The sequence below is a fragment of the Microtus pennsylvanicus genome, chromosome 10, assembly GCF_037038515.1.
Source record: "Microtus pennsylvanicus isolate mMicPen1 chromosome 10, mMicPen1.hap1, whole genome shotgun sequence".
Lineage (NCBI taxonomy): Eukaryota > Metazoa > Chordata > Mammalia > Rodentia > Cricetidae > Microtus > Microtus pennsylvanicus.
Genome location: NC_134588.1, coordinates 98,559,486 through 98,575,239, shown reverse-complemented (window position 1 = coordinate 98,575,239; position 15,754 = coordinate 98,559,486). Strand labels below are relative to the sequence as shown.

The 15,754-nt window shown below is 36.8% G+C and overlaps 1 protein-coding gene across 17 annotated transcripts in view; it reads right to left on the bottom strand.

Annotated features, from left to right (window-relative positions):
- The window catches only part of Cdc42bpa (CDC42 binding protein kinase alpha), a 221,175-nt gene that overhangs the window by 98,230 nt on the left and 107,191 nt on the right, over nt 1–15,754 (bottom strand). For all 17 annotated transcript variants that reach the window (XR_012912113.1, XM_075989294.1, XM_075989300.1 and 14 more), the window contains 2 exons: nt 6,125–6,218; nt 1,023–1,223 (listed from right to left, as the gene is read on the bottom strand). Coding sequence is in view for 16 of the 17 variants with exons in the window: in XM_075989294.1 (XP_075845409.1) it covers nt 1,023–1,223; nt 6,125–6,218 (295 nt within the window). In the remaining variant the exon portion in view is untranslated. The remainder of the gene's footprint in view (nt 1–1,022; nt 1,224–6,124; nt 6,219–15,754) is intronic.

Genomic DNA, 15,754 nt, shown 5'->3' with positions numbered 1-15,754 from the left:
AACCAACTAAAAATGACAGATTATCTATTCTTCTGGGGACATTCAGATTCATACTGAGGACATTTGTAACAGTTCACAATCCTCTGATGTTGGACAGTTTATTCTTCAGCACTGTCTATTTTGTTTCACATGGCGCTGCATGACTGGAGTGCTGGGCTCTTGTTCCTGCAGTTCATCTGGACTGCAGTCAGTGTCTTGTGCTCCCTAACACTGGAGCAGACATTCTACATATACACCTTTGTTCTAGATATTTCCACCAGGTAGATGTCTAGACCCAACCTTTGCTCTATCAAAAGCTCTAATTTTAAGGCTCAAGATGTACACCTGTTAACTTTGGGAAAGAAAGTTACAATTTGTAGCCCTGTCAGAATCTGAGGAGTACCCGCGATGCTGCATAGAGTACAGAATACAATTTTGCATGTTGTCTTTGCCAGTTTGACAGAAGAATTTCAGTAAAACTGTGAATGCTGTCTGTCTGTTCATGGATGGGTGTGCATGTATACATAAGTACCAAGCTGTCCACATGAAGGCCAGAGGACAACCTTGTGGAGTCATTCCTCTCCTTCCATCTTTTCATGCATTTCAGGAATTGAACTCAGGTCTCCAGGCTTGCAAGCAAACACCGTAGCCATGGAGTCATCTTGCTGGCTTCAAAGGAGTTCAATTTTTGTCTTTATTCACACCAAATTTATTACTAATAATGCTTATAATTTTTACATGCATACTTGTCATAATTGTATGTACTATATAGTAAAAACTAATAAAAACTAACTACTTTTGAATTCTCTTACTCAACTATAGAGACCAATTTTTCTATTTAGGAGCATTTCCAAACAAAATACGTGGAAAACTTAAAACTAATTATCTTACAGATAATTAATTGATTACTAACAATTTTCCCTACTAATCAAAAGAATATGACTTTTCATTGTTTTGAAAAAAGTACTTTCTTTTAATATCACATTACTTCAACTTAATGCATGTATTTATTGTAAAAACTCTAAAAAAGTAAATATACTAACTTTGTGATTCATGATTTTTCCATATGTCTCCACCAGAGACTCAGCATAGAAAGGTGTTTCTCCGTAAAGCATCTCATACATACAGACCCCCAGAGACCACCAGTCACACTCAGGTCCATATCTGCCTTTTCCATCCTCCATAGCCTGAAGTATTTCAGGAGAAATATAATCTGGAGTTCCAACTGCCACTGAAGACTGGACCTGAAGAAGATCATATTTTTATTACTATAATGTATTGGACAAATGATTTTAAATTAAACACAGTTACTTAAGATATACAGGAAACAGTATTATAACATTTTTGTTATCTGAATTTAGCCTCCTATTTGTAGAATGATTTTAAATGGCCTCTACATTAATAGTTTTCATTACTCATAACTTTACAAGACCTTTACTATAGCTGAATGTATTTAGGGGAACAATGTGATTTGAGCCATTACAGTCATGAACAATAAAATGAATACTTCACTTACAACATTATTACTGTTTAATTTTGGTTTGGTTGTCAGAGACAAGGTCTTGCTATATATCTGAGGCTAGCCTCAAACTCAACAGTCCTCCTGCCTCAACTTCCCAAGTTCTAGGATTATAGTATGCTACTACGTTTTCTTACTGGTTTTTAATATTTATTTATGCAATCAACAGATATACATAAATATGTATAATGGAACTGAAAATCAATTAGATATGAAGAGAACAATTCATTCATCTTAACACTGATGATAATTTTAAAATCCTAAACAGAAACCTAAGAAAACTAAAGGTTGACTACTTATTGTACATTAAGTTTTTAGCTGCACTGGACATGATGGTACACACCTTAAATACTAGCACTGAGATGGCTCTCTATGAGTTTGTGGCCAGCCTGTCTACAAGTTCCAGGCTAGCCAAGGATATTATAATAGACTTTGTCTCAAATATAAAACCAAATAAAAAAACTTATTTGGAAAAATTATAAAAGGGAAAGAAAGTAGAAACTTTAAACCAAAATTCTTAATTTTAAAAAGTTGAAAATCTAGTTACAGCAAGTAAGATAGATGAAAATTCAATAAATGATCATTTTATGTTTAGTATCTGTGGAAGAACTAGCTATACTATTTTACACTAACAGTGCCCAGGGCTCTCAATCATCCACACCCTAGACAACACTTGCTGTTTTCTGGTTTGGTGGCAACTGTCCCACTGGACAGAAGATGTTATTATGGTGGGATCACAGGCTTTCTGACTTATTTTTCTAATGACAGGTTTTATGGAGTATCTTTTCATATGCTTATTCCTCATCTGTAAATTTTCTTTGGGAAAATTCTCTTATTCTTCACTGAGGCTGTTTTTCTGTTGTTGAGCTTAGGTACAAAAAGCTCCTGGAGAAAAATTCACCTTACACTGAGCCTTCCACAAGACTGATTAACTTCAGTGCCTGAGAGGAAGTTAAAATGCTGCAGGCCAGAACTTAATTAGAATCTGTAGCTGTCCTTACATATTCTTAGCACACAATCAGGTAAGTGAGTTCCTTCTGCCCACTGTGTCATTTGATGCACACAAGTTTTTGAGGAGGATAGAATTTACCATTTTGAGGTAGAGGGGTTGTGATTCTGTGTTATTCTCAAGAAATTTGCCAAATGCAGTCATAAATATTGTCCCTTATATTTTCTAAGAGGGTTTTAGTTTTTATAAAGTTCTCTGAACTATTTTGAATTAATTTCTGTGGTATAAAGCAAAGCAAGTTGATGGTTTTGATTGGGAATGTAAAGAAAAATGACTAATTCTATACTGACGTGAACTATCAACATTTTCAAAATCCTAAAGAGAGGCATTAAAATATTTAAACCAGCCAGGCAGAGTAGCACATGCCTTTAATGCCAGCACTTGGGAGGCACAGGCAAGGGGTTCTCTGTGAGTTCAAGATCAGCCTGGTCTACATAGTGAGTTCTAGGACAGTCAGAGCTACATAGTGAGATCCTGTCTCAAAAAATAAAATAAAATAAGATACGTTACCTTCTAAGGATAAAGAGAGTAAGAAAGATAAAATCGACTGGACAGAAGGTAGCAGGAAAGAAAAAGAGGAAAACAAAGCACTCATGCAAATAACAAGCAAAAGCTACAGAAATAGCACAAAGCTCTACACTAAGTCACAAGATCCAAGAGTGGATTAAAGCACCTGTCAAAGGACAGAGAGTTAACACTGAAAAACAGATAAAACCAAAGGCATAAATGAGAGAAAAAGCAGTCAAATAATTTATTTAAGTAAGATAAACAGAACAGAAGCACATAAGTTGAAAGTGGTGAGATAAAAGATGAACTTATACATTAAACAGTAGAAATTTAAAGCAGTAAAAAAAAGTATTAGCCAAATTAAAGTTATTTTAGTTCATCAATATAATTACAAAAGAAACTATCCCACAAAATTTAGTGATTTCAAATAATACATTACAAAGGAGATGTACAAAGTACTGATAACTATAATGGGAAAATGAACAAATCTACTACTGTCATAAAGATTTTAAAATAACAGATATTAGAGAAAACCCATAAGAATATAAAACATGAATACAAAACCAGTCCAATATTATGGACATGTATAGAACCTTTACTTTTAGTAAAGTTGGAAAAAATGTATTCTTTTCAAACAAATATGGAATACACAAAAAGTTGTCTGTTACAAAATTATAAAGTAGATATCAACAAATAAAAAAAACACAAGCCATAAAATAAAATAGGACTATTTTCTGACAAAGTAAAACTACAAGTATATCACCAAATCAACTAATAGGATACTATGAGTAAACAGTAAAAGGTTATCTCAGCTAGGCCTGGTGGCACAGGCTAGATAATTCCAGCTACTCAGGAGGCTGAGGATGAAGGATCACAAGTTCTAAGTCGGCCTAGGTAGCTCAGTTAAGACCTCAGAAGTGCAGTGCTTGCTTAGTTAAGCAAGAGGCTCTGGTTTGAGGATTAATACCCATTACTCTGTACCACCAAAGGCATATTAACTCAACAAAACACAGGAACAGCATAAAACCAGACTTTTAAACATTAAAAAATTTGAATCAAAATCAATCAACATAAGACTACCTGTAACCCAAAGAGAAGAAAGCAGTTCTAAAATGCATAAGAAATAGGTAAAGGCTGTACTACACAATGGTTCAAGATCCAAAATGAGTAAAGGTGGGGCACAGGTATGCTGTTGGCTATGTAAGGCCCTCATCTGGCAGGACCACTTTCAAACTCTGTTTGTCTTTATCAGGGCTTGGTTTTAGACTGAAACATTCCAGTAGATACAAAATGTTGCAGTTGATGGTCAAAACTCATGGGGCTGGTTTGCCTCTTCCAGCATGGCTTGACTCTCTGGTCTGCTATTCCGTGTCCCTGTGGGTATCACTCATCTATGAATCTACAGTGCAATGTATGGGTAGTCCAGCCTTTATGATTAATTTGGGGAACTTAGACCCGCCTTTGCACAGGGCCAGTATCAGCTCTTTCAGATCCCAGCAGCTAAAGCTACTCAACTGTGGTACCTTCACCCAAGATCTAAAAAAAATGTTATGCTATGCTCTAACTCTGGCCATGTCAGAATAGTCAGGAATGCTGGGAAGTCAGGAATCTGGCACATCTCAAGAGTTTCTTTCTGTTAGGAATAACTATAACATGCCAACACTATCCACTGTCTGAAAAAGCTGTTTTAAATAACGTGTTTAGTAACATAGTCATTTATAGTAAGACGGATAATTCAGTACCAATTATTCCTTTCAACATGGCCAAATTCATAAGCCACATATGCATTTTCAAAATCACCTAAAGATAATTTTTCAGAGTCAAATAACTAGTCTAGAATAATGATAACACATTCATGGCTCTGGAATTTATTATATTAAAATGTTTTCCAAAAAACCTGCTAATTAAATTAATATACATGTGGGCCTCTGCAATAGACAAGAAAATTAAAGAAAATTTAAAGCAGTGTGGTTGAGAAGACAGTTCAGTGGGTAGAGTACTTGCCATGCAAGTGTGAGGACCGAGTTTGACTCTCCACGACCCATGTGTGGTGGCTTGAAAGAAAATGGCCCCCAAAGGGAGTAGCACTATTAAGAGGTGTGGCCTTATTGGAAGAAGTGTGACACTGTCGAGGTGGGCTTTGAGGTCCCATATATGTTCAAACTACATCCAGTAAGAGACCACTTCCTCTTGCCTGCAAGTCAAGTTGTAGGGCACGTGGCTACTTCTCCAGTACCATTTTACCTGCATGCCATCATGCCGTACCATGATGATAATGGAGTAAACCTCAGAAACGTTAAGTGACCACAATTAAATGTTTTTCCTTTATAAAAGTTAGCATGGTCATGGTGTCTCTTCACAGTGACAGAAACCCTACGACAGCATGCAAAGTCATACATGATACAACATATCTATAATCCCAATCTTCTACTGCAATATGGGAGGCAGATGCAGGAAAACTCCCAGAAGTGTCAACTTGATATACACAGGAGTGGACAAGAGACTCTGTCTTAAACAAGGTGGGAAATGAGGACCTAGTTGTTCTTCGACTTCCACATACACCCACATTATATACCCAGAAATAAGCACACACGCATACACGTGTACACACATAAAAAGTAACAAAATCTGAAAATACACACTTTTAATTGAACAAGAACTTAATGATTTCATCAGTACAAGTCAAGCAAATGGGAACACAAAACTAATGCTACCTAGTCTTTACTCAAAAAGAAAATTCATTTGCTGAACACTATCCTTCAGAACAATTATATCATTAGAAAAAAGGACAAATGAAGATGGAGTTGTATTTTATTTTCTATATAAAACTTACAATCTTTACTACTCTAAAACCTTAGGAAAGTTTCAAGTATAATAGGCATTAATTAAAAAAGAATCCACAAGGCTCTCAAAGCACCATTCTCAAGGTCACTATTACAAGCAGGTTAAGATAACTCTGAGCAAGTATGGCCAATGCTTTGTGAAAGGAGGTGGAGCAAAGACAAATGGATGACTGGGTGGCAGACAGTGTAAGCACAGAGTCTCTAGAACAGAGAAAGAAGACAAGACAAGGAAAATGTCTAAGGATAGAATAACTCATATTTATTTACCGTTCCATCTTCCATCAGCTTCAGACAAGAACCAAAATCTGCTAAACGAATATGTCCATTCATATCCATCAATATATTGTCAGGTTTAATGTCTCTGAAAAAACAAATATATTTATGTTTTAGTTGAAAATAATCAGGAAGCCTTTTTACATGAAACGTCTTCAATTGCTTTAAAAAATACTTTAAGAAAAATATCTTTCAGTTTATTTATATGATAGATTACATTGATAGATTTTTGTATGTTGAACCAGCCCTGGATCTCTGAGATGAAGCCTACTTGATTATAATGGATGATTTTTTTTTGATGTGTTCTTGGATTTGGTTTGCCAGTATTTTATTGAGAATTTTTGCATCAATGTTCATGAGTGAGACTGGTCTGTAATCCTCTTTCTTGGTTGAGTCTTTTTGTGGTTTTGGTATCAGGGAAACTGTAGCTTCATAAAAAGAGTTTGGCAATGACCCTCTGTTTCTATTATGTCGAACACATTGAGGGGTATAGGTATTATCTCTTCTTGAAAGTTCTGGTAGAATTCTGCACTAAAACCATCCTGGGCTTGTTTTGGTTGGGAGGTTTTTGATGACAGCTTCTATTTCCTTGGGACTTTATAGGTCTATTTAAATTGCTCACCTGGTCTTCGTGAATCTTGAGTATATTAACTTAAAAGATAAAAAAGTAAATTTAGGAAGCATAGTCTTTATGTCTAAATTATATGAAAAAAATGGCAGACAATTATGTTAAAACAAAATTAAAATACTGAAAATTGTTTTTTAAAAAAGAAAAGTATCTGTTTTACAGGTTCCATCCTAGCTGTGATTCACATTAACACTTTCTAGAGCATCTATCATTTCCAAAATTCCTGGAAATAAAAAGTACTCTGGTAATTTTCATTCTGGAAGGATACTTTAGGGGATGAAAGCATTCTCTATTGAGAAAGTTGTCACACGGGCATGTCACCTTACACTTTAGTGCCTGCGCTTTTAAAAATGCAGGGGAAAGTAGGAGCCTCCTACAGATATGGATAATGGAATCCTGTGAGGGGGATTTACATTATAGATTTCATTTCATTAAACATCTTTAGCTTACCCATACAACTTGTTTCTCCTAGATATATTACAGTGGTTTTGATTTTTCTAATAAAATATATATTTATTCACTTCTCAAATTAGAATGTAGTTGATCACTTCTGAAATCTATATGTTGTAGTAGTAGTTCCATGTCTAATATTGCTTTCTTGTATCTTTGTTATTTTTGCCATTGTTCTTTGGTTTACACTTTGAGGCACGATTTCACTTTGAAGCCTAGGCTAACCTCAGCTCACTATATTGCCCAGACTAGTACTGAACTACTGGCAATTCACTTTCTGCGGTCTCCAGAGTGTTGAAATTATAGGTGTGAACTACCACACCCAGCTTCTCTTGCATTTTTTATAAGATTAAAACTAAAACACTTGGTTAGAGTTTTGCATTCCATATAGCACCCTAAGTGTTTGCTATCTCTCTACAGCTGCCCAGGAGGGTACAGTCATTTCCCCTATCTACAGACAAAGAAGTTCAGCCGCCCTGAGCTTAAACTCAAGGCCACTGCCAGGGTTTACAGCCAGGCAGTCTGCCTTCAGATCCCATATTCTATACTACTATCAACATTCAAACTAGATATCTGTCTTTAGTGACAATTTACTAGAGACTAAACTAGTAAATTTTAATAAGGTATTTATGTATTTATTGATTTTTAAAATAATATTTGCCTATTGCTCTTCCTTTATTTCTGAATTTTTCATCCATTTTAACTAACTTAATTTTACCTTTTTCTTCTCTATAATTCAAGCTAATTTTACTTACTTTCCCAGATTTCTGAGTTAAGAAACAATTCATTTCTCACCTCATTCCTTTACCAACATTTTCATTTAAGGTTAGAGATTTTCTTTTACTGCAGCATTTTCTGGAGCTATATCCCACAAGTTTTGATATGGAGTACTTTTGTTTCCTCTTCACTATAAATATTTCACAATATCCATTGTGATCTCTCTGAGCTACTGATTACAGAGAAGACATCTTAGAACTAACTGCCTGTTATCTTAGCACTCTGGAGAATCAGAAGTTTAAGGCCAACCTAGGCTACAGGAAATAAGAGCAATCATTAGACAAGGCTTCACTGACATCTCAGAAAGGAAATGGCTTGATTCATAATTCTCTATTCACCTTTAGGGTCCCCACCACAATTTTAATTTTAACTCCAGTGTTACTGGTTGGTTAACAGTTCTCTGGGGAAATGTGATGATTGGGATGGAGGAGGGGTGGAGGTAGAAGCAGAGAAGTAGATATCTTAATTAAGGGAGCCATTTTAGGGTTGGCAAGAGACTTGACTCTAGAGGGGTTCCCAGGTGTCCAAGGAGATGTCCCCAACTTGTTCCTTGGTCAGCAGAGGAGAGGGTGCCTGAACTGGCCTTATCCTATAGCCACACTGATGAATATCTTGCATATCACCATAAAACCTTCATCTGGTGATGGATGGAGACAGAGACAGAGACCCACACTGGAGCACTGGACTGAGCTCCCAAGGTCCAAATGAGGACCAGAAGGAGGGAGAACATGAGCAAGGAAGTCAGGACCTCGAGGGGTGCGTCCACACACTGAGACAGTGGGACTGATCTAATGAGAGCTCACCAAGGCCAGGTGGACTGGGACTGATGGAGCATGTGATCAAATTGGACTCTGAATGTGGCTAACTGTGGAGACTGACTGAGAAGCCAAGGACAATGGCACTGGGTTTTGATTCTACTGCATGAACTGGCTTTGTGGGAGCCTAGTCTGTTTGGATGCTCACCTTCCTGGAATGGTGGGAGGGGGAGGACCTTGGATTTCCCATAGGGTAGGGAACCCTGACTGCTCTTTGGACTGGAGGAGGGGGGAGGAGGGGAAAAAATGGGAGGAGGGGAAAAATGGGAGGAGAGAAAAATGGAAGGAGGGAGGAGGTGGAAATTTTTAATAAAAAAAAAATTAAGCCACAAATTCCAGTTTTCCTACTTACTGTAATTACTAGCCATAGAGTACTAGGTCATTTGACAAGATGATGGAAACTAAATATAAAGGGAAAAGAAGAAACAATTGTTGGTGTCATTACGCCTGGGAAGTTCCATAAGCCTCCTCAGCTCTAAGACAGCACCACGGAAGCACAACTGCTTCATGTGTTAAGGAACCGAGCCACAAACTTGAGTATTCTTGTCTCTATAACACTCCACCAAAGGGGTTCATAAGTATGTCTAACTGATTTTTTAAAATTCACATCAGGGGCTGAATTTGTGGCTTAGTAGTATAGCATTTGTCTTCCAGACATGATACATTATTTGGTTTTCAAGAATACTTGAAATGTGATTATCTAGTACTTGGTACATATGGAAGGAAGGAAAATAGAATAAATGTATTAGCAAAAAAAATGTAAGCACTAGAGGCAGTTATACAACTAGACTTTTTTTTTTTTTTTTTTTTTTTTTAGCTCACAGGGCCCTAGATTCCAACCCCAGCACTGAAAATAACTAAACACACACACACACACACACACACACACACACACACACACACACACACACTCACGAGTGAATTAATTCAGTGTTTTGGTCTCAAGCTATGGATCAGTAGTAGAAACCCCTGGGTCTATCCCTGGAACAGAAAAAAAAAATCAGGCAACTAGATTCTACTTCAAAACCTCTCCTAATCAACAAAATACACAAGCTCCAAAATGATCAGAATAATTTCATATTTTAATCCCAAATTAATAGATAATTTTCTTGTATTAAACATATGCTAGGAGCAGACTGACTAAAACGCAAGGAGAAGAATGAAGGATGAGATTAAAACCACCACAGGTAACTAAATAGAACATTCCACATTCCACCACAACCAATTAAACAATTCCAACATGAATAACAGTGGCATTACTACATATTACATACAAATAGAAAACAGAAATCTCTTCCCCTCTCATCCTTGCATCCCCTTGTCTTACCATTAAAAATCCTCATGAGTAGTTAAGACACATTCTTCCCTATGTCCCCCCCACACACACTAGTAAAAATAGAAAAATAAAGCTACAACAATTAACAGGCAAACACTCAAAAGTGAATGTGAGAAAAGACAGAACAAGATGAAAGAGAGACCTTGGAACATTCAGCCCTAAATGGGATATCTCCATCAAATCCCTCTTTTCAGGATCCAGGGAACCTGGCAGAAGAGGAGGCAGAAAAAGTGTAAGAGCCAGAGGGGATGAAGAATACCAGGAAACCAAGCCCCTCTAAATCAGTAGTTCTCAAGCTGTGGGTCATAACCTTTGGGGGGGTCAAATGATCCATTCACAGGGATCACCTAAGACCACTGAAAAACACAGATATTTACATTATAATTCATAATAGTAGCAAAATTACAGTTATGAAGTAGCAACAAAATAATTCCATGGTTGGGGATCAGCACAACATGAGGTGTGCATTAGGAAGGTGGAGAACCACTGCTCTAAACCAACATGATCAAAGCTCATATGAAATCACAGACTGAGGCAGCATGCACAAGGCCTGCACCAGGTCCTTTGGTTATATACTAAGGCTTCCAATTTAGTGTTTTTATCAGATTCCTGAATGTGTAAACAAATGTGTCTGTTTCTTGTGCCTTTTCCTGAGCTTTTTTTCTTTCTGTTTATTTTGTCCAATTCCAAAGTGTTACTTTATTGTATTTTATTTTATTACCATCCCTTTAAAAGACTGCTTTTTAAAGAGAAACAGAAAGAGAGTGGATCCAGGTAGGGAGAAACTAGGAGGAATAGAGGAAGAAGAAACTGAATCAGGATATATAACATGAGGGGGAAAATCTATTTTCAATAAAAGGAAAAAAGAAAAAATTGTCACCATAATTTTATAAATTGGAAAACCAATATGCACTAAGTAATATAGGGGAAAACATTAAATACAGCTGTGTGTAAGGTTGAAGAAAGTAAGTAAACCATAATATATCATTTGATTTATGTGAATATTTGAAATGTGATTATCTAGTATTTGATACACATTAATGGAAGGAAAATAAATCAAAGTATTAGCAAAGAAATGTGAAAATTAAAGGCAGTTACACAAACACAGTATTTTTGGCTCAGCAATAAAGAGCATTTACAAAGTCTTAAGAAGCATGAGGTGGCAGATCAGTGAGAGCAGGCCTGAGGAAAAGTAGTGCTATGTTAAGAGCCAGTCCTCAGCCAGCTTAGTAGAGTCCCCAAGAGTCCTTATAAACTGTTTTAAAATATCTGAAATTAGATGTCATGATACCAGACGCACGGGAATAAACAGTAGAAGGACAAAGCTTTAAAGAAACTAGATATGGCTGTCACCACAGAGCAAGCTTAAGAGAAAGGAGCTACTTTTCTTTTCTTTCTTTTTGACAGTAGTATTAGTTTATTACAAGAATAATAAAATAATAAGAACTTCCATTGGGTTATGTCCTCTGCAAATGTTAGGATATAGTGGATGGTTTTCTAGGTAGTCTATGGGTTAGCATGGGGAAATTGAATCCTAAAGATTTGTGGTTATTTAAAATGTCTCAGCTCCTCAGCTCCCCATCTTCATCCTTTCCTCACTTTGAGGACTTTCTGCTCTACAACTGTCTTCCTTAAGCTCTAGCCTCTCCTTTTGCTTGCTTTGGTTTGCTTCTGTATATTTTTCTTCTTTTATAGCCTAGGCTAGCTCAGCATTGCAAATCCTCCTGCTTCAGCCTCTATACAAATAGAACTATACCACATGTTTTTTTTTTCATTATTAATAGGGTCTTACTCTATTGTCTTGTCTAGCATGATACTTCCTACACAGACCAGGCGGCCCTTAAACTAATGGCAATCCTCCTGCCTCAACATTATGAGTGCTAGAACCACAGGTAGGAGTCATTAAAGATGAACCTAAGAGAGACATACATGGATTCACCTAAGAAGGGGGAAAAAAAGACAAGATCTCCTGAGTAAATTGGGAGCGTGGAATAGGGGGAAGAGTGAAAGGGAAGGAAGGAGGGGGAGTGGGGAAAATGTATAGCACATTCCTATCCAAACAATTAAAATGAGAAGGATTTTAAAAATGGACATGTGAGGAGCTACTTTTAAATATAATCATTTTTACTCAGTATTTGTACATATTTATGGAATATGGTGATATATATCTCCATCCTTCAGAGTAGCAAATAGCTTCTTCCCAACCCTCATCTCTTTCTTGGAACAGCCCGTCTGTACTGAATAGTTGATGTGGAAAGACAAAGATCCAACAATTTTGACCAAGTTAACAACGACTCAGAAGGCCACAAAACCTCAGAACTGCAAGCAGTGCTGACTGAAGCTTTGGCTTACAATTGTCTGATTTCTTGGTCCTCTGCCTCCCTTGCGTGGGCGCTAATTCCTAATGAACACTCTCATAACACATATGGACTCAGTGTCTGCTCCTGGAGAATACAATAACCAGTAAGTGCAACAACAGGAGGACAAATTACATTTTCTGTTGTAAGAAGCAAAAACAACATCTGGCATTCAGATCAACCCTGAGCCAGTGACATCTTGCAATAATGGGGCAGCTGCCAACCAAAGAGGGAATGGTAAGCTAAAGCAAGACATCAGTCACAACCTTTACAGCCCATGAAAAGTAAGACAAGTGCTTAGAAAAGATGACACTTCTCCCTTATCCTCACAAATGCATTATTCCAGTTTCTCTGATTTGAATATAAATCTAATCAGTCATCTACAAAGTTTCTAAAATCATTAATTTTCCTTATTAGTGAAAACCAAATAATATTGGGCTTAAAACAACAGTATCATGGCTAAGGACACTCCAGCCCAATGTGCCAGGCTTAACAGTCTCAGAAGAGCATTATTTTAAAACAACAGAATTATTACTTATAACAGGTACACATCTTTATTTTATAACAGGGAAATATTTTAAAGCATTCAACTGTAATATTATATTGAAAGGGAGACAGAAGCATGATTATACAAAAACTATCCTGATAATAATGCAATGTGAATTTGTCAGTATTAGCTAACCTACATACAAAGAGGTAATTTTTAACTCTAGCTAACCATTAAATTAACTACGGAGGTTATTTAATTCCATACATAGGCCTCAAGCCAGAGAGCATGATCAGAACACTGTGTAGGCACTGGTACTGATGTTTAAGCTAAGACCTGTATTTCTCTTTCCCAGACGCCTCCTGTCAACCTCGCTTACATTTGTATTGTTTAATATAGTTTGGAAGAGTGCACTTCCAAAAGAATATGCTTATTTTTACTTTATGGTCACACTATACTTCTCCTTTATATACGACATGTTTTAAAACCCATAGTGCATTATAATACACCTGGACTAAATATTAAAATTATGTCTTGATTTTACTAAAACGATTATTGTATTCGTAGTAAAGGGGAAAATCTACACAGATAAAATTATGTACCCTTTCAGCTTTAAGTTGCAAAGTATTTACAATATGTAATGGTACTGATTTTTCAAATACCAAGTGGATAACTGGCCAATACTCTCTAAAAACCCATGCTAAAGAAGGTAAGACCTGGGGGGCTGGAGAGATGGTTCAGTGGTTAAGAGCACTGGCTGCTCTTCCAGAGGTCCTGAGTTCAAATCCCAGCAACCACATGGTGGCTCACAACCATCTGTAATGAGATCTGGCGCCCTCTTCTGGCATGCGAGCATACATGGAGGCAGAATGTTGTATACATAATAAATAAATAAATCTTAAAAAAAAAATTAAAGAAGGTAAGATCTACCCAAAACATGGAAAAGGCTTGACCCACATGTATTCTTCATGACGTACTAAGGGACAAAGGATAAAACCTTCTTTGTAGTTTACTATAGGGCATTTCTCTCAAAAAATCCTATAAAAACAACACTGACCTATTTCTTGTGATCTATAGTTGTGATTTACTCTAAATTAATGGCATTATCTAACATTATTAAAATCAAGGAGAGAAGATTAATAAAAATTACAACTATGAGTCAAGAATACGGAAAAAATCATATAAGGAGAAAATGTGAGTATATATTTATCCACCAATAAGCTAAGTCTGTTTTTTGATTTGGGATTAATAATGTATCTTTTTAAAAATCATTACATTTTAAGAATTTATACAAGGTATTATCTAAGAAGTGGAGTAGTAGTGGTGGCAGTAGTAGTAGTAGCAGCAGTAATAATAGACAGGAACATGAAACCATTAAGTTTCCCCATATCTGTTCAATGCACCTTCAGAAACAAATTTTATCAACAAAAAGATACTACAATAATAGTAGTAGTAGTAGACAGGCACATGAAACCATTAAGTTTCTCCAAATCTGTTCAATTCACCTTCAGAAACAGGTTTTTATCAACAAAAAGATACTATGTTGTTGCCCTAAGGATCTTAACCTGTTTGAGAAGCCTGGTCTTGTGAGACCCCTAACAGTAGGAGTGGGGGCTGTCCCTGACTCTTGTGTCTGATTTTGGGATCACTTTTCTTCCTGCTGGGTTGCCTCCTCCAGCCTTAACAGGAAGGGACGTACCTAGTCTTATTGCAACTGGACATGCCATGTTTGGTTGGAGGTAGGTGAAGCTGTGAGGGGAGGAGGGAAGAAGAAACTATGGTCAGGATGTAATATATGAGAGAAGGAAAAAAAAAGAAAACAAAAAACCCTCAAAAAGATCTTAACCTGTTCTGAAACTTGGGTTTTTTCAAATGAAAAAAACTTAAACAAGAAAAAAAAAGAAAGAAAAGGTAAGCATTAAAAATGAAATATGGAAATGTGTACATTGAAATGGGAATTCGCCCAGGTGAAATTTATTTTAAAATTTATTTTATTTATTATTGCTATTAGGGCAGCACATGTATTCCATGTATTCTATGTAAAAGTCAAAGAACAGCTTTCTTAAATGAGTTCCCTCCTTAAACCATGGTTGCCATGGATTCTACTCAGGGGGAGACAAGTCCTTTTACCTACTAAGTCATCCAACTTTGCATGCAAAAGGATGGAAATAGAAAACACTATTCTGAGTGAGGTAGCCCAGACCCAAAAAGATGAATTTAGTATGTACTCACTCATAAGTGGATTCTAGACATAAATAAAGGTCAGTGAGCCTATAATTCGTGATCCTAGAGAAGCTAAATAAGAAGGTGAACCCAAAGAAAAACATATAGTTATCCTCCTGGATATTGGAAGTAGACTAGATTGCCAGGCAAAAATTGAGGTCTTGGGGGTGGGGGTGGGGTGGGGGTAAGGGGAGATGGGGAGAGAAAAGTGAGGAGGAGAGGATGGGGAGTTCCTGGGGGAATGGGATGGTTGGTATGGAGGAAGGGTGGATATGGGACCAGGGAAGAAGATATCTTAATTAAGGGAGCCATTTTAGGGTTGGCAAGAGACTTGACTCTAGAGGGGTTCCCAGGTATCCATAAAGATATCCCCAGCTAGTCTTCACTTCTAAACAAGTTTCTCTAGAAGTCTTTATTTTAGCCACATGTATGCATATGTGTATGTGGGTATGTACATTTGAGTGCCTGTGACTGTGGAGGCCAAAAGAGTACATGGGAATCCCCTAGAGCTGAAGTTATATATATAGGTCAGCCACCTACCATGGGTGCTA